Source organism: Laccaria bicolor, genomic scaffold (assembly GCF_000143565.1).
Source record: "Laccaria bicolor S238N-H82 LACBIscaffold_19 genomic scaffold, whole genome shotgun sequence".
Taxonomy (NCBI): domain Eukaryota; kingdom Fungi; phylum Basidiomycota; class Agaricomycetes; order Agaricales; family Hydnangiaceae; genus Laccaria; species Laccaria bicolor.
This window is the reverse complement of record NW_001889890.1, coordinates 215,671-237,704: the sequence shown is the minus strand read 5'-3', so window position 1 is coordinate 237,704 and position 22,034 is coordinate 215,671. Positions and strand designations below refer to the sequence as shown.

Below are 22,034 nucleotides of genomic sequence, written 5' to 3'. Positions count from 1 at the left end.
CATCATGATCTGAAGCCCGACAGTAAAATTAATTACAGCCGATTTCAAATCTATGCGGAATTCCAAATTTTTTTTTGGCTGTTTGTACCTATTAGCTTCAGCTGAGGGCTGGGACCCCGAATCAAGTATTCCATCTTCATCGTTCTCGTTTACACCCATTCAGTCATGTCTACCAAGTTTCTCATCATGGTAGATACACCTGATAGTGGTACCGAACCTACTGAAATCGAACTTTCCGTTGTCGCTCGCCTCACATTCTACAAAGCTGGCAACAACGGCAAAGGCAAGAAACAAACTAAGGATATCAAGGCGAAAACTTTCAACCACAACTTCTCTGAGTCAAAAGACAACTATCTCGAACTTCTAACAGCGATCCTAGAGAAGCACCATGTCGATAAGAAGTACAAAGTCACTGCCCGCAATGTCTACCCTTGCAAGATACAAGTCCATCCGGCCAAGTACGTTTACTCTATCCTTACAATATCAGTTCCTAATCTACTTTACAATATCTAGGCAGGGCGACGCTCCTGATGTGGTCAACTACGAGGAATACCAAGACCTAGTCAAGAATACGATCCTTTCTGCACCGGTGGGGAAACCGGTTGTCATATTTGTTGAAATGCCGAGCATCGAGAAGTCGGCTAAACGAGTGGTGAGTAGAAGATGTGTTACGGCATCTATGGTGGCAACACACTCATAGTTTTTTTGACAGAAAGCAGGTGATAATGAAGGGGGATCGAGTTCTGACGACGAGGGCGCGGCCTGTGACGGAGATGACGATGTATTGCTGAGTTTCGTCAAACCTCGTCCTTGGAATTGCTAACACGATTATCACAGGACAACCCGGGGCTTTCAAAAGAAGAATATGATCTGGCAAAAGAACGCGCAAAGCTCGAGAAGAAATATCAAAACGACCACGATGGCGGCTATACCTATATCGACGCGACCGGCGTCTCGATTCCACTCACCCCATTCATGATGAAAGAGTGGGCTCGTGCTCTTGTTGGTTGATATCCTTTTTTATTCACGCTACGCTAATCAACGGTCGTCTCAGGTTGATAAGGACAAGAGTGTTGACATCGACAATCCGCCACACACTCAAACCTTCGATCCAGCAAATAGAAAGTCCTCCTTGCTCACTCGAAAACGCTCCGAAAGCTCCGGGTCTACTGGAACTGAAGTCCCGTCTGAAACATCAACTCTCGCCGCCCTCTCAGGAATCATCAACTCGATCACATCTCTTGTTCACCCAGGCAATCCACCTCTTCCAAGCACACCAAAGAAAAACCAACCTGACAACCACCATACCCTCAAGCCATCTCCCTCACAGCTTGGTCGATTCCTTACCCATGCTGAGAAAGAAGCGGGTGTGAAGAACGCTTCTCGCCATGAATACGCACTTGCCGGCGAAGGATATGGACCCGACATTCTTCATCTCATCGACGACAAAGCCTTATGCGCTCTCGGAATTCCTGCTGGAGATGTTCTTCGACTGAAACAGGCTGCGCCGCTGTGGTGGAAAGCGGAACCAGGACAGGCTTTGAAGCGTCGCCATGAAGTGCTTGAAGGTAGCCCAGCCGAGAAGCTACAGGAAACCCCTCCAAACAAGAAAATGCGGTTTGAGAAGCGTTACGTCGAAGGCGGATCTTGGACGCTATTCGGACCTGGCACCATGGAAGGCGATGTCGACCCTAATGCCGATTTTACTTGGTACTTCTATTCAAAGGACTTGAAGATGACCCTTCCGCTTCCGCGTGGTCTGGTTCCGATTCTTGATGGTGAAGAAGACAATGGTTTATGGCCCTCTCATTAGGTTTACAGTCTGTATCGCACTCTCTTTTCTCAATGGTTGTATAATTTGTACTTTGACCTCTCGATTACTTTCGTGATTATTGTAGCAGCCATTGATGTATTTGTACAGTACCAGATCCCTGAATTGTACTACTTGAACCTAAGGTCTATACAAAATGTTCAGACCACATACCCCGAAGCCTTGAAAAAACCCCAAGCCATGTTTGACGTGACATGTTGACAAGCACGATCTATGATGGAGAGAGAAAAGTCTTGCCAGGAACGACGAAGGTAAGCTTTGATACACGAAAAAGCTTGTTCGATGGGATTCAGATCTGGGGAGTAAGGCGGCAAAAAGATAAGCTTGCACTGGGCTTCGTCCTCGACAAGTGCCCGGACCTCCTCCGAATGATGAATGCTACAATTGTCCAGAACGAGGACACTTCGAGGACCGGGGTATGGGTTTGTAAGCGGAATGACCAGCTCCCTGAGAAATTCAACGAAGCGTGCGGAAGTGACGGAGCCTGGAATGACATCGTATGTAATGATTCCATCCATGGTGAGAACTGGGAGGATCGAGTACCGCTGTCCTCGGACAAAAAACCTTCTTTGCACACATCTTCTTCCAACCAAAGCCCAACCCCGTGTCCTACCAGATGTCTTTCGATTGCGTGCAGCCTCGTCTAAAAACATGAGCATGTCAGGTCGTGGAACTTCTTCGGCAATGGTATTCATGAAGGCAGCACGCATGATGTCATTTCTCTCGAGGGCGCGGATTGAGACACATTTTCGAGAGAAGTCGAGCCTTCGTAGTGTGCGAACCAAAGTTGGGATGGAGGGGCGACAGCCGCGATGTAGGTAGAGTTCCTCTTGAATCTCGTCGAGATAGATGCAGTGGCGGCGTTCGATCAGGGACACAACAAACTTTACGTCTTCTCTGTTGAGAATCCGGCGACGACCCCCCATGCGAGCATGAGGATTATAGGGAACTCCATAGGTTGAGGAGTACGAGAGCGTTTTGTATGCGAGAGACTTTTTGATGCCTAGAAGTCCACAGATTTCTTTGATGGTAAAGTTCTGCTCGTAATAGAGGACCGGAATACGAGCTTTGAGATCTCGGGATACAGTTCTAGGGAGCATCCTGGACTCTGGTCGAAAGAACTGAACTCAAACGGAACTTAGAGGCATGTTAGGAATTGCGGATGTGAAAACATTATGTCATTTGGTTCTGGGGTCCTGGGCTCAATTTTTTTTTTGGGGATTCCGCATAGATATGAAATCGGCTGTAAGAAACACATATAATTTGCATATAATACATCAAATATCTAAGAAGTTTTACGAGACATGTATTAAATGAGGGAAGCGCCATCATCAGTCACTGGCAGGCTTATGGTTTTCAATCTGCTTTCAGGTAGTACATATCTCATCAAAATTCCAGACAAATAATGTATACACTCTCAGAATTTTACAACGCATCGGTTTGTCACGCAAGCATGAGAACATGATCGTCACCTTCAAAGACCACAGTGGCGACTTCATCGCTGGGTCTAGCGGCAAGAGTATTCCTCTCCCGAACCCTCACTACCTCGCCATCCACGCTGCGATCGCCGAAGTCTTTCACCTGAGTGGTGCCGGGAATTTTTTTGATGAGCTTTTGAAGGAGTACAAAGACGAGGTCCGCCCGATACGATCTTGGCTACACCTTGAGAGAAAGATGGAAGAAGTGGCATTGAGAGATTCTGTTGCGGCAATGCTCCAATCGGTTCGAGTCTCCTAACTTTTGTTTCAACTCTTTAAATGTTACGAGGAGCATGGGTCGCAATGGAATCAATCAACTGTACTTTCTCTGGCATATTTTATGCATGTTCAGAGCCCAGAGAACGAGGCCGGCATGCTCATGCTGGCTACGCTTTCCCTTCAAAGAAGGCGCAGCTGTGCCCCCGGGCCTCCCTTAATTCCCCGCAGCCAACTGCTTGTTCGACGCAACGAGGACCATCTTCCGCCACTCAGACTTAGCGTTCAACTTCGGAGCACACTTTAATCCTGCTACAAATTGTGCCTCCAAATCCTAGTCATTGAACTTTGTCGTCAAGCTGGCGTGCACATTCACAATGATGGTAGGGGTTCATAAGATCACCCGGGCTTAAAATTTCCACAATGAAAAGAGGACCCGACTTGGACGTATGCCTATCGTCGAGAATCAATAGTTCCGAAGGCAATTCCGAATCACAAGAATCAAGGATCGAAAACATTGTATGTATTGGGCAGCAAACATACGAAGGCTCAAAAGAAAGGCCACCACAGGGACGTCACAGAACGAAGGGGAACATGGCCTTCCTCCCGCGAGGATACTCCTTCCCAAAGTCTTTCTTATAATTCTTATGTTTCTTGATAGCCCAAAGCGCCATCTGTCCAACAGCGAGGCCGGTGAACACCAATGCTAGGAATGACATTAGTAAGTCTGTTTCACAAAGAACACACAGCAAACGACGTACCGGCAACACTCCCAGTCATCACGCAGATAACACCCCATGCAACAGCCTCAAAGAAATAATTGGGGCACGAGACCAGGGAGAAGCCATAACCGTAGGGTATAGCCCTCTTTCGCGTGTTTGCTGGGCGGAGATTGCGCAGCGTCAGATGTGTGTGAAGATTTGAGATTTCCGCGAACTGGGCCCAAGGTGGATGTCAATGAAGAGGAAGAAGAAAGGCGGAGAGAATACGCACGGCCCATATTCCGGCAGAGACCCATAAAAACTTTTCATTGTCGCGGTATGTGCCGACGATGTAGGGTGAGGTGGCGGAGAACTTGGATCGGTAGACGTCCAAAGCGAGGAAGAGGCCTATGGAGATGATCTTGGTATGACGCTCGTGTTTCGTAGCAACAAACTGGCTTACCACTAAAGATGTGATAGTGGGCTGAGCTGAATAAGAGGGAATAGCATGAGCATCTTCGAAAATATAGCAGGTAAAAAGCACAAACTCACTTTTTGAAGATATTGAGCAGCGGCATCGTGCCATGCGAGAATCGGTGCACACTATTCCACATCATCTATAAGTCGTCGCCATTGACGTTAAGGAGCACGCACAATATCGTTTCCAGTTCACGTTTTATAAAATGAAGCATAACAAAAGCATAAACATATCTGTGAACCAAACGTGTCAGATCCCACACACACAAAGCATGATCACGCTTACTTCTGCAAAGCGCTATGTTGAACCTCCTTGCCATAGAATACTTGAGGCAAGTGATAGAACAACGGATGAATGAGGAGCGGCCCGGCCTATTCAATCCCGAAGATTTAGCAGTGCTCAAAATCCAACAACAGTAAACGCACGTATTCCACCAAGAACACCGTCCTCCAGCTGATCTGAGGCCCAAGATCCTTCACTTGAAGTTCACCACCACGCAATTGCTCGCCCAGCACGTCTGCCAGCTTTGTTTCATCCTCAAGCGGCTTTTTGTCATCCTTGACGGAAATTCTTTGGCGTGATGTGCTGAACTGTTGATTGTGATGGACAGGAGGTACGATCCGCAAGGAAAAATAGCGTGAAGAAAGGCACACTGGTCTGTATGTGCGCACGAACCGAGACAGACACGAACCTTTGGGAACTTTGCGGCTATTGAAGCCTTGACATCCGCTACTGTGGCTTCAGGCGTGACCTCGATAGTCAGAGGGAAACCACGCGCAAAGGAAGGGGGCTTTGACGCAGAGAGTACCGTCAGTGAAACCATTGCCGTCGTCGTTGTGGTGGAACACGTCAGAAGAGAATCAGATGTCGAAGCTAGCAAGACGCGTACACATGTGTAAATACATACACTCCGAAAGCAGGTAAAATAATACACGTCCCATGATAACCCGAAAGAAACAGATGAAGAGCGCCCCAAAACCCCTTTACACCGGGAGAGAAACAGGAAACCACACCTCAGGAAACGGATACCAGCTCCCCGTAAGCTCGAACAGCTGCAAGCCCTCCCTGCCGCCTCTGACAACGTCCCACTCCAACCAACCATCTTCGTAGCGATGCGTTCCAGTGCGTTTGCGGTACTCGAACCCAACACGCTGGAGGGTAGGCATCTGCGACGCGAGGTACACCGCACATTCTTTGCGTGCAGACCGCCACGGCTCCGAGACGTCCGTTTCGTCAAACTCGGGGAACTGGATACATATCCTGAGGTGGCGGATATGGGCGAGTGTTGAAAAGGCTCCGGAAAATTCGCTCTGCAGAAAAACATTGAGAAAGGTGAACAAGGTGAGGTGGGGGGAGATGTTAGACTCACCCAAGCAAAGACAGGTTTTCCATCATGATACCCGCAAATTTCTACCTCCAGTGCCTCGAGGACCGGACACTGTATGCAGATATCACGACACAGTTCCGGACTGACTTTATCCTCCACCATGATCCTCAGCCTCTTCAGCTTGCTCGTCTCACACCCCACCGCCATGTCCTTCAACATCCCATCCACATCACTCCGACTGAGCGCAATGGGGACCCACGGATGATCAATAATCGCACACACAGCCAGGCGCTCCAACGCAGCCGTATAACGAAACACTCCTGAAAGTTTGCAGGCATTCGACAACGCGAGGTGCTTCAGCTGCTTGAACACACTGGCATCGTTATTCTTCGCCGACACTTGCTGCGGAACAACTCTAAAACTTGCATCCCCTTTTGTGGTAGCAAACAACAACCGCAGCTCGGTCAACTTGGGCATCTTCACCAACACATCCACCAATTCAGTGGTGGTGCTATGCAGCCGCGGGGCATGGCCCGTCAATATCAGGGTATCCAAATTCGGCCAATCGTGTTCAGCCAGTTCGTCCAGCGTGCACAAGTCCCCAGAGACCTGCACACACCTCAACGAGCTCGCCTGGCCCACGCGGAATAGAATCGCAGTAGCGGCGAACCTCGCCAGAATATCATTCTTGTATTTCTTCCTGTACTCCCGGATATAATACGTCACTTCATGGTATTTAGGATCGTACGGGCCTTCTCCGACACGCAGAGCTTCAGCCACAGGGACGATTGAGATAGTCTCAAGTTTGCAGTCGGCTGGGATGTTGGGTATCATAGTGACATAGAGCGGGGTATCGGCTACAGAGATTTCGCGGATAGAAGGGCATCGAATGAGGGCGTTTAGAACGGAGGATGGGGGGTAGAAGGGGCAGTTTGCGTAGAAGCTCGTTAGAGCGGACATGCGGGAGAGTGCGGACACGAGTTTGTCCAGATGTCGAGGGTGATAGTCTCCCCCGACGTAGTACTTGTCACCCCATAGGGGCGGCGAGGATTCGGGCCAGTGGTCAGGCCATATAAGCGACAAACGTCTGTTATTGAGATGAGTTGATCACTGCTCACGATGACAAGAGACAAAGAACTCGCCTGAAATGCTTCCACAAAGACTCTGGGAAAAACTCAAGCCCGTCCGCATCGTTATGCTTGCTCGCATGCGGCCACCTCACGTCTGCAAAGATATGGGGCAGCCAGGCGCTCCGAATCGCACTGCAAGTTGACGAAAAGCTAAGGAGGGTATCCCAATCGCGAAACAACGCCACCTCATTGATGACAGCGAACAAAGTATCTGGGTCAAGATGGGGGGACATCGTCGTGGTATCTGAGCGTCGCGTAGAGGCGTAACTGCTGCCTTAAGTATAGGGCGATAGAGAGGAGAAGCGATGTCGATTCGACCCCGGTTTTTTTGGCATTTCTGGGGTTCGATACCACGAGGTAAAGAAGGTGAGTACCAAGAATACTTTGCACCCTCGGTTATGTAACATTCAGGTTCAGAAATAGACTCTTTATCGGCATCGTTTCCCGACAAAGGCTATGCGAAGAGTGGGTACAGCCTTACACAAGTTACAGGAACTTGGCGACATGGTCATCATCGGAGAAAGGAGGGCTGAAATGAGTCAGGAGGGGGGACATACAACGTAACTCATCAAGATCCGGGCACTATTGAAGCAAGTTACGATTTGAATGAGAAACTGAAGGTAAAGAGCTGAAGGAATCGAGAAGAATGAATTTTCAAAATCATCCCGCGAAGGAGACATTAATAGGCCAACTACATCCACGGCTGTTGGGTGTTGCCCGCCAATTGGAGGACGAACTTCAATTCATAAAGACCTGCGCTGGTAAGGTGTTCAACGATTAGGATCAGTGCAAAACTGCCGCTTAACCGATTATGTGAACAAGAACTTTTGCGAAACATGATGTTGACCCACCCTTGAGTAAGGTGAACGGCTTCCTATCACAGCGGAAATTCATCACAAAACGGTGAGAAGCTGACCCCACTCAGGGAAGGTTTACCCGGTCTGGTGAACGAACCCCGACCCAAAACTCTACTCTGGGGGCCTGCGGGGGGTAACATGTTCAGTGGGTAAAGACCGGGGAGAGGATGCCGCTACGTACTCACCACTCAAGCTGTGCTAGAGCCTTGATAAGGAGGACGCGCAGTAATCTGAGTCTCGAAGCAACAAAGCAAACATTGACTACAATCGAGGGGTTTCCGCCGGTTGGCGAGGAACCCCCGATCTCAAGCCAAGCCCAAAGTAAAAGGGCCTGCGCGGGTAAGGCTGGGTAAGGTGTTCAGAGATTAAAATCAATGAAAGGATGTTGCAAAGAGCTCACCAATAAGATACTCGGCGCCACCGGCACCCTGAAGGTTAGCTTTGCTTATAGCGCGAGGTTTCGCTTGGAGGTCATCCATGGCTCCGCTAGAGTCGTTTGGAGAACCAGTCTTCATAATGGTCGGCACTAAAGTGAGTCTTTCATAAAGTATACATCAAAGACCCATGAAGGTTAGTGGGCAGTCTCTCGAGCCAAAATTCAAGTGCCTGCGTCCTGGGATCAGATCCAAAATCGTAAAAAGACATTGTCAACGACTCACCAGTGAGATACCCGGCACCGCCAGTAGCGCACTCCGCTCACCTAATCTCACAGCCAATGCACCGGGACCGGGGAGACGTTCATAAGACAGAACGACATGACATTGGGTAAATGGAACGGGCTACTTGTTACTTCCTCTGCAATCCATAAAAGAACATAAGTGCCTAATCAAGGTTGGCATACTTCTGGGTCCACTCCTGGCTGACCCTCTGCGCGTCCTTCTCGTTCTCCTTGTAATGCTTCGCCACGTCCGTAGCAAGGGGGTCATCGGGATTCGGGGCGCTTAGTAGCGCCTGTATGGACAACAGCACGGTTCTGATCTGTAGCGCCGGCGACCATTTATCTGTGCACAAGGGTCAGAGTGGGCGTTGGGGAGACGAAGAGTCACGCACCTTTCAAAATATCCAAGCATATCCGTCCGAGCTTGTCTTGACGGGAGATGAGAAACGATATGATGGATGAGATGCGGGGACGGCTCACCGATGTTCGGGTGATAGATCTTGGTGAGGAACCTCACCTTTGGCGGTGCCATTGGGTATTCTTCAGGCAAGAACAATTCCAACTTGAATATACCTCCTTCATCGCTTGTGAGTGGCACGAAAACTGTGAAAAGAACGAAGGGCTCACGCTGGAACGGACTCCCATCAGGCCCCTCAATGGTCACATCGAAATAGCGCAGGTTGTCGTCATGAGGCTGGGCAGCGATTCCTGGAGCGGGGTCTGCAACGAGGCGTTCGGTTTCCTAAGTGTGAGCACGCGACGGTGGGTTTAGGTAATCGCGGCAAAGGCGGTGGAACAACGACACGAGAGCGTCAGATGCATACCTTGATAATCCGCTGGGTACGATGGGTAAAGATCAGCTCTAGGACAATAGAGAGGTAGGAAAAGAACAGAGGCACACCTTGGGGAGAGACATTTAATATGTACGTTGGAGGAGGGAGAGTAACGTTGCTAATGGATGACTCAGCATCTTATCTCGAATGCCGAGAAACCTATGCAGGACCGCACACATCAAGCACACATGATCATGTTGGCAACAGCCTTCCCGAACTCAACCCCTCACCGCCGTTTGAACCGTAAATATTTCCGAATCTATACTATTTCGCATGGTTTACGAAATCTGTCGAGAGAAGGTAGGTCCCTTGTAGAGCATTTCACCCCATGTTTATTTTGGACAGATTCCTCAAACGATCGACGAATGGCGCAAAATATACGACGATGAAGACGAAGGCCTCACTGCTTATTCGGATGTTTGGTTTCAGTTTAAAGAGCTCTTCGAACAAGCAGGCTTCCGACTCTGGCGAAAACGCTCGTGTTTGATTCTCGCCCCACCACTTGAAGACGAGGTGACTCCTGGTCCAAGTGGTTATGCTTATTGGTCCTTTTTGAATCCATCTCTGGCCGCCACGCAATGGGAAATATTCAACGTGATGGTAAGTCTTTAATGCAATGAAACAGCTATTATTCAAGGCTTTTAGAACGGCCGTTTATTTGCCCTACGTCACATAGATGGGCGGGATTTTGTAGTTCGTGTCATCACGGCTCGGGGGGAGGGCCATGATCACCTTCGCATTATTCGAAAGCTGTCGACCAAATCAAATCTGGTGCTCAGCAACAACCATATCCTCCCAATGGAATATGAAATACTTTATGAAGATGTACTTCTGGGAATATACCCAATGCTTGGATGGAATAGGAGATTAGCGATGACGAGTCTTTTCGCCAACTCTGTGGAGGACATTATGTACCTGATTTTACAGGCTCTCGAGGTCTGTCTATACCCAATTAGCTGAGTGAAAATCTGCTCACAGATTATTCCAGGCCCTCTCGTTTATACATGGCCTTGGAATTGCACATCGCGTGAAGTTCCCTTGCGTCTTCCGTCTCGGATACTTACATATTTTTCTAACGTAGGACGTATTTCTCAACAACTTTTTGGTAGAGTGGGTTCCACACACGCTCATTGCCGGGTCGACTAGGCGACCGACAACGCGACCTCGAGTCTACCCCACCGATTCCGAATTCGCAGTTGACTTTCCGGCGGATTCTTTGCCTGAGGATCGTCTATTAACAGATTTCCCAGTGTCATTTGATGTATATGGACAAACACCCGCACCAGAACTACTTGAAAAAGAACTATCCTACTGTCCTTTTCGTTTGGACATTTGGCAATTGGGAAAGGGACTTGCCTTTTTTAAGGTACCCCCCGACTTTTATTCAGTGTGGATCGGATACTGAAGGTCGTCCCAAATTTGCTCAACAGTCATCAATTCTAGAAATTGACGACATTCTGCAATCGTTACGGAATGCCGATCCCGCAAAGCGGCCAACAGCTATTGAAGCGCTGGATAAGTTGGATCATGTGATGAAGGGTCTCCCTCCATCGTCCTTGCATCATCCGTACGTTCTAATAGGCACCTTGTAGTCATAAGGGATGGCCGTTGAGAAGCGGGACCTAACTTCAAGCGGGTCAACCACATTGGAACCACTGCTGTACTCAACTCAACCATGTGCCTGAATACCGATTCAACCCTTCACCTATCTCATACCGTACCATTGACTTCGGCTCTGCCACTGTAGGACGGCGATTGTTATCGCGGAGTCCCTGTGGTTTGTAGAAACGACGTACCATAGATACATGGTCATTCGGACGCATGCAGAGCGACAAGCGGGCTTCCTTCCTACATCCCGCAGACGTAGTGGGTGAACGCTTTCGGTTAGTAGCACATATCTACTATGCTTCAGGCAAAGAAGTTAAACTCGGTCCCCTTCGTTTGTCGGAGATCTCGCCAATGTTGAATCATGTCAAGTGGAGGAGGGTCAATTTTCTGGATGAGAGTTAGAGTCAATATTGGAGATTGGACGTCTTTCACAAACCTCCAGCCAGTTAAGGACGACCTGAAAATTGTTCCCTTTGGTGAGCAAATAAGTTACCCATGCGTTCGCGGGTTTCAGTCGGAGAGCGCTCAGAAGTTCCGAGGTGGGGGCGGACTGGGTCAGACATGACATCCATTCTTCAAAGGTATTGAGGAAAATCGGGTTTCCAAAACAAGGTGGGTTTGTGTTGAGGATTTCCAAGACGCGACATGTTATCCGCGCATAAATAGCAGGATTGATATTGTATTTCCCCGATCGGAGAGGATCTCGCAAGTACTCAAGGAAAATCTGGCTAGCAAAGAAGCCCTTTTGGAGGGGGCATAGTGAAGACCCAAACTGAGGATCGAGAAACGCCTTCCTCGGTGGGAAAGATCTAGGTTGATGAAGTTTGAGCAGCCATAGACCAAGCATGAAAGACAGATGGTCCTGATGGGTGGACCTGTCGAGGCATTCGGTGAAGTATACATCTAGTCTACTGGACCATGTTTGATGAATCGCTTTGGCTTTCAGCGATGACTGAAGACAGCCTGGCGTGAGATCCGTGAAAAAGGTCGTTGAGGTTACTCACGTCAGTGGTTAACCAGTCTACTACTCCCGGGAAATCCAACGTAAATGTAACTGCTGCCTTGGGAAAAATCCGTCTGGAATCCAGACCAAGAATGTCCACTCTATGAAGATCCTCAAGCAACTCAGAATCTGGGTTGGCTTGTGTACAGTGAAAGCACCAGTGGCAGTAAGCATAGGATACAATGGTGGGCAGCATCGTTTTGGTACCTGTTTGGCCATCATTCAAAGTGTTTGTTAAGGTACGCAGACAGCACCTTGAAAGGACAGCGTGAGAGGCGCTGATGTCAATGAAAAAAACCTTTGACCGCTGACGGTCAAATAGAAAATCAAAAAAAGACTTGTGGTAAAATGCGACGTCCTGGTGAAGTTGTTCAAGATCTGGGACCCTGAGAAGGGAGTGAAGGGAGCTCAAAGCAAGGTATACATCCCCTCGTTGAAGAAGGAGAAGATCCTCGAGAAATGAGACGCCGCAAGATAAAGTGGAAGGCAACGCCGCCCGCGCGCTCAAGACACGAAGTGTCAGGGCTATATCAGCTGAGAAGGAAAGAATTTGGTAATACAGACGGTCCAACTCGTCGAATGCACCAGAGGCTTCGGCTTGTGGTGACATGTCTAGGACGATCTTTAGCCGTTCTGTCGGACGATGACCTCGTTCGCCAACAAACTTGACAACGGTCGCTGCATAGATAAATTGTCCCGACGATCGCTCCACCAGAGTCCTAATATCAGCATGAGAAGGCCAGGTCGTCGGAACTGACTGCATGATTCGTCGATGCTTGTCACGGATTTCGGAAAAACTGGACTCAAGAAACACACGGATGTCGTAATCCGGGCTGAAGGACTCGTCGAGAACTAAACGGCGACAATGATGTCGAATGAAAGGAGCGTCAAATACATCTTGAATGTGAGGTTCTGGTCGGCTCGCAATAAAGAAGCAGACTGGTAGTCTTTGGTCGCATGCTCGCCCAATGAGCTGAATGATATAGGCTTGGATGTCCGAGTCTTCACATTCATCAAGGCCATCAATTATTACGACCTTTGGCTCGGATTGTTTGACAAGTTGCATTGGTTCCAGGATTAATTGCGAGAATTGTAGATCCATGGATTTGTTAACAATCGAAGGGTCATCCTCCACCAGCTCCTCAATAACTTGTTTTAGAGGTGGGAAGGCAATGGCCAGCTGATAGGCAATGGTTGCGAAGATCTGGCGCGCGCTGTTGCGAACTGGAGAAGTTCGAGAGAAGAAGAAGCTTGCAGCGAGATGACCGCTTTCAGTACACCTCTCAGCGATGGTCTGTGCGATGGAAGACTTTCCTGCTCCTGCAGGCCCATTTAGCCACAAGATGTCTGTATCACGGTTTGAATCCATGATCCAACTCGATATATCGGCGATAATCGCACGTCGGGTTTGAGGATGGCATTTTGGAGGTGGGAACCTCTCAGAAGAGTTATGCCTGGCGCCGTTGACAATGGCTTGGTTAAGAATCTGTAGACCTAATTGCAATCCGTAAGAAAATACGAGGTAACGATTGAGTGTAAATGACATACCTGACAAGCCTCTAGAAACCCGGTTCAGGTGTAAATCTCCATGAATGTCGTTGAACATGCTATCTCCCACCACAATCTGGGATGCGTTGGCGAACATGACATTAAACCGCTGGCACCGTTCCACCCTCAATATGGGGCCTTCAAAACTGTGCTTGCCGGCCGTCTATGAAGGCTGAGCGCTGAGCGCCGAGAACGAAAGGCGCTTGTTGGATTTGCACATTTTTTGGAAACGCGAATTTGACGCGAATTGAATCAAGGTTTATTGCCACCGAGAGCTTGCGCACCTCAACCCCTTCCCCGGACACGTCACGTGACATTATCATATCTTATATTCCAAGATCAACGTTCGACTTCGCACATTTTCTACGTTTCTTTACATATTTGATATATATATTGAGGGGGAGAAAATAAACAGAACACAGCCTATTTATTGGACATATGAAAAAAATGGCTTCACGGTTATCCTGATTTGGCTCGAACTTTCATAAATAATGGCAGCAAACTTACCAGAAACTAACCCACTTGGCATTGAAAAAATGACTGTCGGAACGCACCATAATCCAGGTTACGGACTTTTTGAGCCAAAAACCAATGCAAAAAATAATCTTACTACGGGAGTCGAACCACACACCTTGAGCAATTGCTGTTCCCACGATACAGAGCTCGACCACCTACAGTCATCCACCAGCCAATGAGACACCACCATCATTTGAGACACTTTTGCCTACCTAATATCTCACTCAATACTACACCAATTTTTACAAAACAAATTTTAACATGTAGTAAAAGCTCATATCTACCAGTCTACAAATTTTGGATGCAGTCAAGGCAATATTGACAATGCTGTGGAGTTTTCAAAATGGACCGTTTTTCGGAAGTAGCCGAAATACAGTCACACCACTCATTGAGACACCCATAATATTAGTTTTTCTTCACGAAAGGTTGTTCAAACATTCTGAAACTTGGCACAGTTATAAAAGGGTATTTATCTCAGATTTTCATGTAGTTTTTGTAGTGAAAGGTTGTGCTTAAATTTGTTGAAGTTAATTTTCCAATTTCGGTGTCTCATTAGCCGGTGGATGACTGTAGGCCATAAGGACATGCATACATATTTGAGCTGATAGCAATATAATGCCTAAGATCGTGAATGTAACTAGTATATAGATGACTACATATGTGTACACAAAAAAAAAGAAAATTCTGCCTAAATTACATTTTTATTTATTGGAATACTGTAATATTATGCCAACCATGATCACATCGTGGTCTGAGCGAGACGGAGTACTAAAAAGATGGCGTTCAAGGTTCGAAGTGGTAAGTCACGTGACATATCCGGGGAGGGGTTGAGGTGCGCAAGCTCAAGGTTTATTGCCACCGAGCTCAACTTCAAATTCCCTCACCACCTTCATCGACGTCGATGAATGTCTTTGGCTACCATCGCTATGTTAACCTTCCGCTGGGATGAGACAAAACCGGTTGAAGACCAACCAGTGCTATACAATAATGCAATCCATCCTCCAACCCTCGTCCACAACATGCCAACAGAGCGGAAGAAGGCTCTACATTTGCAAGAGGAGGGCAACGCACTCTTCGGAGGAAATGAATTTTGACGTGGCTGAGGCTATATTACTTGATCCACAGAACGCCAGTCTCTACGCAAACCGAGTAGCTTGCAATTGGGTCTTGGAGAGGTATGTTTAATTACTTTGCCCGACCAATACTGACCCTTTTTCCGACGAAGGTATCAAAAAGTCATCCACGATTTATCAACGATACTGAAAAGGCCAATCGAGTGGAGTCTCCCATAATATGTCCTACTAAGGAGATTGGTAACACGCGAATCGACTCGATCCCAACTATTTCAGGGCATGGCTCAGAATGGGAGGTGCCATCCACGTATACAGGGGCTACCGTGCATGCTCTGTCAGTATCTCAAGATACACCTTTCCTCGGGCGGGCGAGGCGGCTGACCTACGCTTACGACACAGGCCTTGCTTGCATTTCCAGAGAGCGTTGAGGCGTGTAGATCGGCTTTTAGAGCCTTGCCTGAGAGAAATCTCACCCAAGCTCAGATATCGTTCAAGGCTGAGGCTCCTTCACGACGTCTTAGGAAAGACCACCAATCCTGCTACCGTTCCTTCCCCTCATTTGCTCTATTCTGCCCAACCTGAAAGTATGGCCATGGAGGCGCTTGTTGCACTTGCTCAAGCACGTGATATTCCAGTACCCAATGATCTTCACACCGTCAACCCACCGGAACGCATCGAAGCCTTGCGCCGGACTCTCTACCAGCACCTCAAGTGGGGCAAGGAACCCAACGTTCCCCTCCTCTTCATTCCTTCAGAACCTCTACCACAAGTTGAGGTCGACCAGACACCGCTCGAAAATGACGTTCATGTGCTTATCGGTTGAAAGCTGAGCACATCGGTAACGCTGTATGACCACCTGGCTGATGTGAGTCTCAATTCTGCAGTTGGACTGCCATTCTTTATGGACATTAACACTTCCTGTAGGGTGAGGGACAATCATGCGACGTGGGAATCGGGCATTTGTCTAGTACTTACCGGGCTTTCATGAATGACAATACTCTCAATGACCGCCCTCTTTAACATGCCTCCACTCTCCCAACACTCGTGGTCCGGTGCTCAGATGAAAACGACATTCCTTAAAATAGGGATAGACATCCGTGATTTTGAAGGGCAAGAGGGGGTAATACCTCCAGACCTCATTGGTTGGGAGAGGATTACGGAAGAATCAAGATGAACTGAGAAGTCCGGAATTCAAGAAGAAAACGCGGTTGTGGTTTGAGAGGGAGGCGCGAGCAGCGCAGGAACTTCTATCATCAGATTTATTGAAGGATCTTTAGGTCATTCTTTAATTTGGCAGGTGTTGCTTATCCCTTTTTCGCAATCATGGGATAGGCGTCATTTTACCGAGTTGCTGGTGTAACTTGCAAGTTGACTCAACTCGTTTATCATAATGCTCTTCTGCTCGCTCATCAAACCAGCATTATGCATATGGCACTTTTATTGGTGATAAGCAACTCGCAAACCGCCCAGGACACAAGCGCCAGACGTCATTTGGCAGTGCACGTGTGGGAAATGGCTATGGCGAAGCTGTTCAACCTGGCGCCTAAACTCTAACAAAGGAGTCAACCTGAACTTCGAGGAGCAGGCGCAAACCGGGGACTTCTTGGCTCAAATGGAAGGGGACTTACCAGCACAAGCAAATACGGTGAACGTTGGGTATGTATGTCATTAAGAACCTCCCGAGCAATCGCCGCTAAGTGTGTATCTCAACAACAGGTCGTCGATTCTTCACGGGGCCTCGCTGCCCGTTATCTCTGGTGGAGAGTTCAGTAGTTCTGGAGGCGACCATAATCGCATCATAATCAACATTCGTAAGACTTTATCTTCGGAATTCCGTTTCTGATTCAATAACTGGTACTTAGATCAAGGTCTGCAACGACACAGGGACGACTGGCATGAGTCGGTGAGTAGTTTATGTAAAGGACAACCCGTTTCCCGCTAAAGGCCTCTACAAATCAATTTAGTCATCTACCCATCAAGGCCAGCGGAATCTCAGTAGAGATAGGACACCGAGCGTGGGTGCGCACTTCCCTTTCGTTACAACAATGTCATCTGACTTCTCTGGCCAGATGACAGCGATTCTCCAGACGTGAGTCGAAAAACATACGTCCCTGACTCCCTGCCGCTATGTTTACGACCTCTCAGTTCTCCGATGGGGAAGATGAAGAGTGTATAGTACTGGAAGACTGCAGTAATGCAATTTACGAGCGCCAAATGTTGCCCAAGAAACGTGGTTTTCCTCTGTGGATTCCTCAACCAAACCTTCTCGCACCCTTGATGCACCGACGAAACGGTGTTATTATTGGAGATCTAGGAAGGGTCACGGCGTATGGGGCTTTTGATGTCCTGTTCAATATCTGCAAAGCTGCTGGCCGCCCTGACAATCCAGATGAGCTACCAGATGGCTTTACCCCCTTGAATCTGAAGGCAAATGATATCCACCTTTTTCAAGAGTATACATCAGGCAGTTACATCGCCAGTGCCTCTGTCAAAAAGCTCCGGTTAGGTTCAATGTGTTTGGCAAATATCGTTTATTGGCTGACCAACGGAGTAGTGACAACCTTTCCTTTCAATGTTCCAACGCTGAGGGAGCCATTCTTACTATGCCAGACGGGGCCTTTCGCGAGGATTTGAGAAGTACCACTCTGTTTCGCGACTTCGCTGCCGAAAATGCCGAGAGTTGGTATCGGTTCATCAACGGTCCTTGTGGATGGGAGCTTGAGAACGGCAAGCTTCACCTTATTACCGGCTGCGACAAAACAACGTCATGGGGATTAGCGGCATATCAAAATACCCAATCCGAGACCAACTCTTCAGGCAGCCTCGGCGGACCCGTGCTGAGATTCAGAAACGCGAACGATGCCGGTGATTATGTCCCTGGTACCACATACTGTTGGGAACATGAAGGCACTGCAGATGCGAAGGCTGGGCCCGAATTCGAGTTTGAGCCTAGTAATGGAGTGGGTGCCCGAAACCAGTGTACCTTTATTCGATCCCACACGATTATGCTGTCTGAAGCAAAGTGGGCAAGAGTCCAATCCAGCCTCGTCTCCGCATTGGATTCTCGAAGAGCTTCAAAGCCTGCCCAACCTCAATCGACAAATTCATCCAATTTTTTGACGAGTGCATTTTCACATTTGAGTAAGCAACGGGCAACGTATTTGCAACTGGGCAATGTCAATCATAGCACTCACGGCATCGCAGGCATATTTGGCTCTTCTCGCAATACAGGATCTGCAATGATGTCCGACTCGCACAATCCTTCTGCTGTAAGCTGGGGTTCCACTTACAACTTCTTATCTCATTAACGTGAGAAGGTTATCCACCCTTCAACATTTCTTGCTGAAATGCTACTGCGGAAGGTATACATATCCTTTGAGACATCTTAGCCTTGCTAATATTCTTAAGCATCCCGGCGCCGATGTTGCCATCGTTCATGACGATCATTGGGGTGCTGTTATTGGGGAGGTATGGCAGTGGTTTTATAACGATTTCTCTAAATTTAAGCAATCGACACACCTCTTGATAGAACGAGGACAGGATAGCCACAGGTCCAGAACTGTGGCGACGTGTTCAAGCAACTTTTGACACCATTTTGAACTTCAAAGGTTGGAATTTTTGTTTATTCAGGAGCTAAACAGCTAACACAGTTTGGTCAGGAGCTATGTATTTGTCGGAGAGAAGCGCCACCCCGGATGGTAAGCATGGTGTTTCATTGTAGAACCCCAAGTATGTCATTGATTTGCACTGACTGCGTTGTAGGTATCAACACGCAACCTGAATCATCAATTCCTAAAAAAAAAGTGTCATTTGCTGGCCCTTCCGTTGTAGTTCCTCTGCGAAGTGGCACCACGTCCATTGCTGTGGCTCAGGCGCCTGCTTCTCCCCAATTTCATGCAAGCACATCTCCCGTGGTGAAAGGTAAATCTGCCACAGTGACTGCACCTTCCGAGGCACAGAACGACGGCAGCCAAAGCACTGGAACTTCCTTTGCCTCGCCCGTCGATCATCATGATTTTGTTGGTGTTTGTATGTGTTCATTCCTCATTCTTTGCAAGGGGCGCTTTTCTGATCTCTTCCATAGCGATTGGTTTTACCCCTCCCACATACTTGGAGGATGAAGATGAAGCCTATGATTCTATGTCAAATGCAGTCAATTCTGAGATGGACGCATTTCCTAACATTATTTTGCTGCCTTTTGCCAGTAGGCAGAGCCTCCCTCTGCACATTCGAGCTCCGAGCTGGTTGCGTTTTTGCCGTCTGTTGGCCCAATCAAGCACATCAAGATTGGAGTCAACGTCACGGAAATATCTAAAGCTTCGCACTGTAATTCAGTTTACAAACGTAAGCGAGGTTGTTTTGCCTCTAACGACTCTCTTACACGCTCCCCAGTTAACACGATACGGAAGCCGTGAGACGATCCTTTGGTTCACTATCGATCAGCCTGTTCCACCCAATATACCTGATGGAGTGCAGTACAATTCTTCCAATCCGAATATATTGCCATGGTCTTACACGCAATCCCCGATACCGGCCCTACTGGCTCGACCTGGATATTTTAAACCATATACCATCCCAGCCACAGATAAACTTCCGTACCCGACATTACCCATCACGTTTCCGGACCTGGCCCTGTACCTGCAAGCTGCATTGGAAGAATCAAAACATATCCGTGATGATAAATTAGGGGAAATCATGAAGTTAAAAAAGTATTAGTCACGTCTCGTTAGCTAGCCTCTCGCTGTATATCATTACAAGAAAGTGTCGGAGTTCTCGTAGAGGGATTGATTACCCGTCCAGCCATGGGCAATATTCAACGCCTTCACAAATCCTACTCGAATTCAACCTAGGACTCCTTCTCATAAACACTCTTCTGGCTTGCGCTGCGGTCTTAGCTTGGAAGAAGGTGGTTCAAGAGGTTGACATCTGAAGATATGAAGACAAGATTGACAAGGCAAAGAAGGTTTCCCTCCGATGATGATTCGCCAAACCTTGTGCACTCAACAGGGGGCGAAGGTGGAATGCTGCATAGCAGATCGCGGTCCGTTCTGCCCATGCCTCGAACGCGAGAAGATTTCATAAATGGCCACTTGCCTTGATCGTCAAAGTATGCCTCACGGCCCTTGCATTTTTCAAATACTGAGGCGTGAAGGGCCCGTTAGCCTTCGGTGGTGGACACCGGCAGGGGTAGCGGCAGAAGCTTCGTGGATTGGATCAGAGGTATGTGAGGTAGGAATTCAAACATCTGGTTGCATAACACAGTTTCCTCGTGAGCCGGACCTGATAGAAATAGAGAGCCTCTTACCGAACAACCTGCAGACCAAATATCAACCGGTGTTGACCACGGCTGCCCGAGGATCACCTCCGACGCACGAAGAAGGATGGGCTGGATTTCGCCTTCCCCCGGTCCTTTGACCACGTAAGTCGCTGTAGTAAACGTGGTAAGCTTGAAAAGCCAGCTGAGAAACGTAGCGGATTCCTTACCACTTCCGTAATCAGTTAGCTTCTGATTTTAAGGTTGGAAAGATCTTGATGAAGACCAGAGTTGGGGAGGGGCTGCGATTTCACTGTGATAATTGGATCAGAAGGCAAGGAAGGCTCAAGGCGAGGCTCGTAAGTGGTAGATGGGTGGCGTTCTAGCTCTTCCTCTATAGCTTTGTCCGCGTTCCCAGTATTGACCAAGATGTTGTCTGGATACACAGGATATATCATAGACAAACGTTACCCGCTGGTAACCCACTGGTAACGTTACCTGGTGCGCAGGTAACGTTACCAGTCTGAATACCTAAATCCTTGGCATATATTGCCATTGTCCCCCACATACTACCATTGTTTTATATGTATTTACATTGTCCCTTTAGCGACTTTGGCCAAATACGGAACGTGTGGCTCTCGGAGCCATTATCGATATTTTTGCGATAACGCGCCGTCGAAGCGTCGCGTGAGCTGCTCCTTTATTTGCTCAATCAAACTAGTTAGATTTAATTATATTAACCCCTTCAAAGTATGCTTTTGGATTTGCAAAAGGCAGAGGCTTGAGAACTGCTTTTTCAATGAGCCCTCCTAGAAAAATGGTAACCATTATTTTTGCAGGCAATAGTTCAGACCAAATTTCAGCAAAGAACCTCATTAAAATGTTAACCGTGCATTATCTGAATTTTGATGAGCCTCACTACAGATGTGGCTCTTAAAATTTTGTCTTTTATTCTTGAGATGTAGTCTATTTGGTACATCTAAAAAGGTTTCCTCGATCGCGGAAACACCTTTCGATGCCGCAATCGGGACCTCACTATCCGCTATCGTTGGGGTCGCATTCGAGGATTCCGTTCTCGAGGGAAAAGCGGGAGCCGCAATAGCGGTTTCCACCTTCGGGATGCGCGGTTTCCTCGATCGGGGTCACCTCTCTCGAACAGATGAGGGGGTCACACAGGAGCTGCACGGAGGGGGGGACTGAGGTCCAAACAACCCAGGTGGGAGTTCAGGGATGCCTGAGGGCGAGAGCAGACTGTTGATCCCAAAGAGGAGGAGGGGGACAGGGATCAGAGGAGAACGGGGAGAGAGCGGAAAAAACGGATTCATTCGTGTGACGCTATCTACGCTATCGAGGACTCCGCGAACGCGGATCGCCGGAGAGAGGTTACCAGCCGCGTGACGGAGGTGACGGCGCGCGCCAAAAGGGAGGGTTGCCAGCGCTCACGTGACGTAACCCGGGTCACGTAACCAGGCGTGATACACATTAATATGCCGATGCCCAAATCGAGCCTCGGCGTTGCCGAC

The 22,034-nt window shown here is 48.2% G+C and overlaps 6 protein-coding genes across 6 annotated transcripts; 3 read left to right on the top strand and 3 right to left on the bottom strand.

Moving 5' to 3' along the window:
• Positions 1-165: 165 nt before the first annotated feature.
• LACBIDRAFT_328941 (uncharacterized protein) lies at positions 166-1,813 on the top strand (the record flags this gene model as incomplete). The annotated part of the gene is made up of 4 exons (XM_001883098.1): positions 166-458; positions 514-652; positions 838-1,002; positions 1,055-1,813. 4 exons carry the CDS (start codon positions 166-168, stop codon positions 1,811-1,813), a joined length of 1,356 nt encoding a protein of 451 aa, XP_001883133.1.
• Positions 1,814-4,100: 2,287 nt separating this feature from the next.
• On the bottom strand, positions 4,101-5,527 carry LACBIDRAFT_251245 (uncharacterized protein; the record flags this gene model as incomplete). Its single annotated transcript, XM_001882983.1, has 9 exons — positions 4,101-4,231; positions 4,287-4,461; positions 4,519-4,634; positions 4,690-4,715; positions 4,779-4,829; positions 4,881-4,937; positions 4,990-5,075; positions 5,130-5,294; positions 5,396-5,527. The coding sequence occupies 9 exons, from the start codon at positions 5,525-5,527 to the stop codon at positions 4,101-4,103; spliced, it is 939 nt and encodes a 312-aa protein (XP_001883018.1).
• A 40-nt stretch (positions 5,528-5,567) lies between these two features.
• Positions 5,568-8,551, bottom strand: LACBIDRAFT_294681 (uncharacterized protein). Its single transcript, XM_001882982.1, has 8 exons — positions 8,419-8,551; positions 8,204-8,363; positions 8,013-8,035; positions 7,719-7,789; positions 7,552-7,615; positions 7,150-7,405; positions 6,074-7,118; positions 5,568-6,014 (listed from the first exon to the last, which is right to left on the bottom strand). Exons 1-8 carry the CDS (start codon positions 8,531-8,533, stop codon positions 5,688-5,690), a joined length of 2,061 nt encoding a protein of 686 aa, XP_001883017.1. The 5' UTR covers positions 8,534-8,551; the 3' UTR covers positions 5,568-5,687.
• Positions 8,552-8,760: 209 nt separating this feature from the next.
• On the bottom strand, positions 8,761-9,615 carry LACBIDRAFT_174313 (uncharacterized protein). The gene is made up of 6 exons (XM_001882981.1): positions 9,578-9,615; positions 9,501-9,512; positions 9,304-9,418; positions 9,157-9,252; positions 9,069-9,104; positions 8,761-9,019 (listed from the first exon to the last, which is right to left on the bottom strand). Exons 1-6 carry the CDS (start codon positions 9,590-9,592, stop codon positions 8,841-8,843), a joined length of 453 nt encoding a protein of 150 aa, XP_001883016.1. The 5' UTR covers positions 9,593-9,615; the 3' UTR covers positions 8,761-8,840.
• A 239-nt stretch (positions 9,616-9,854) lies between these two features.
• On the top strand, positions 9,855-11,519 carry LACBIDRAFT_328936 (uncharacterized protein; the record flags this gene model as incomplete). The annotated part of the gene is made up of 6 exons (XM_001883097.1): positions 9,855-10,109; positions 10,155-10,445; positions 10,591-10,770; positions 10,796-11,076; positions 11,257-11,375; positions 11,422-11,519. Coding segments are annotated over 6 exons (1,224 nt in total), but the record flags the coding sequence as incomplete, so codon positions are not given.
• A 3,441-nt stretch (positions 11,520-14,960) lies between these two features.
• LACBIDRAFT_328934 (uncharacterized protein) lies at positions 14,961-21,711 on the top strand (the record flags this gene model as incomplete). Its single annotated transcript, XM_001883096.1, has 25 exons — positions 14,961-14,982; positions 15,310-15,359; positions 15,410-15,591; positions 15,741-16,065; positions 16,756-16,913; positions 16,974-17,068; positions 17,120-17,160; positions 17,222-17,276; positions 17,327-17,346; positions 17,403-17,758; positions 17,812-18,398; positions 18,462-18,526; positions 18,666-18,725; positions 18,787-18,865; positions 18,908-18,955; positions 19,020-19,286; positions 19,342-19,461; positions 19,650-19,668; positions 20,058-20,163; positions 20,420-20,477; positions 20,577-20,676; positions 20,796-20,870; positions 20,912-21,012; positions 21,119-21,198; positions 21,436-21,711. The coding sequence occupies 25 exons, from the start codon at positions 14,961-14,963 to the stop codon at positions 21,709-21,711; spliced, it is 3,345 nt and encodes a 1,114-aa protein (XP_001883131.1).
• Positions 21,712-22,034: the final 323 nt, after the last annotated feature.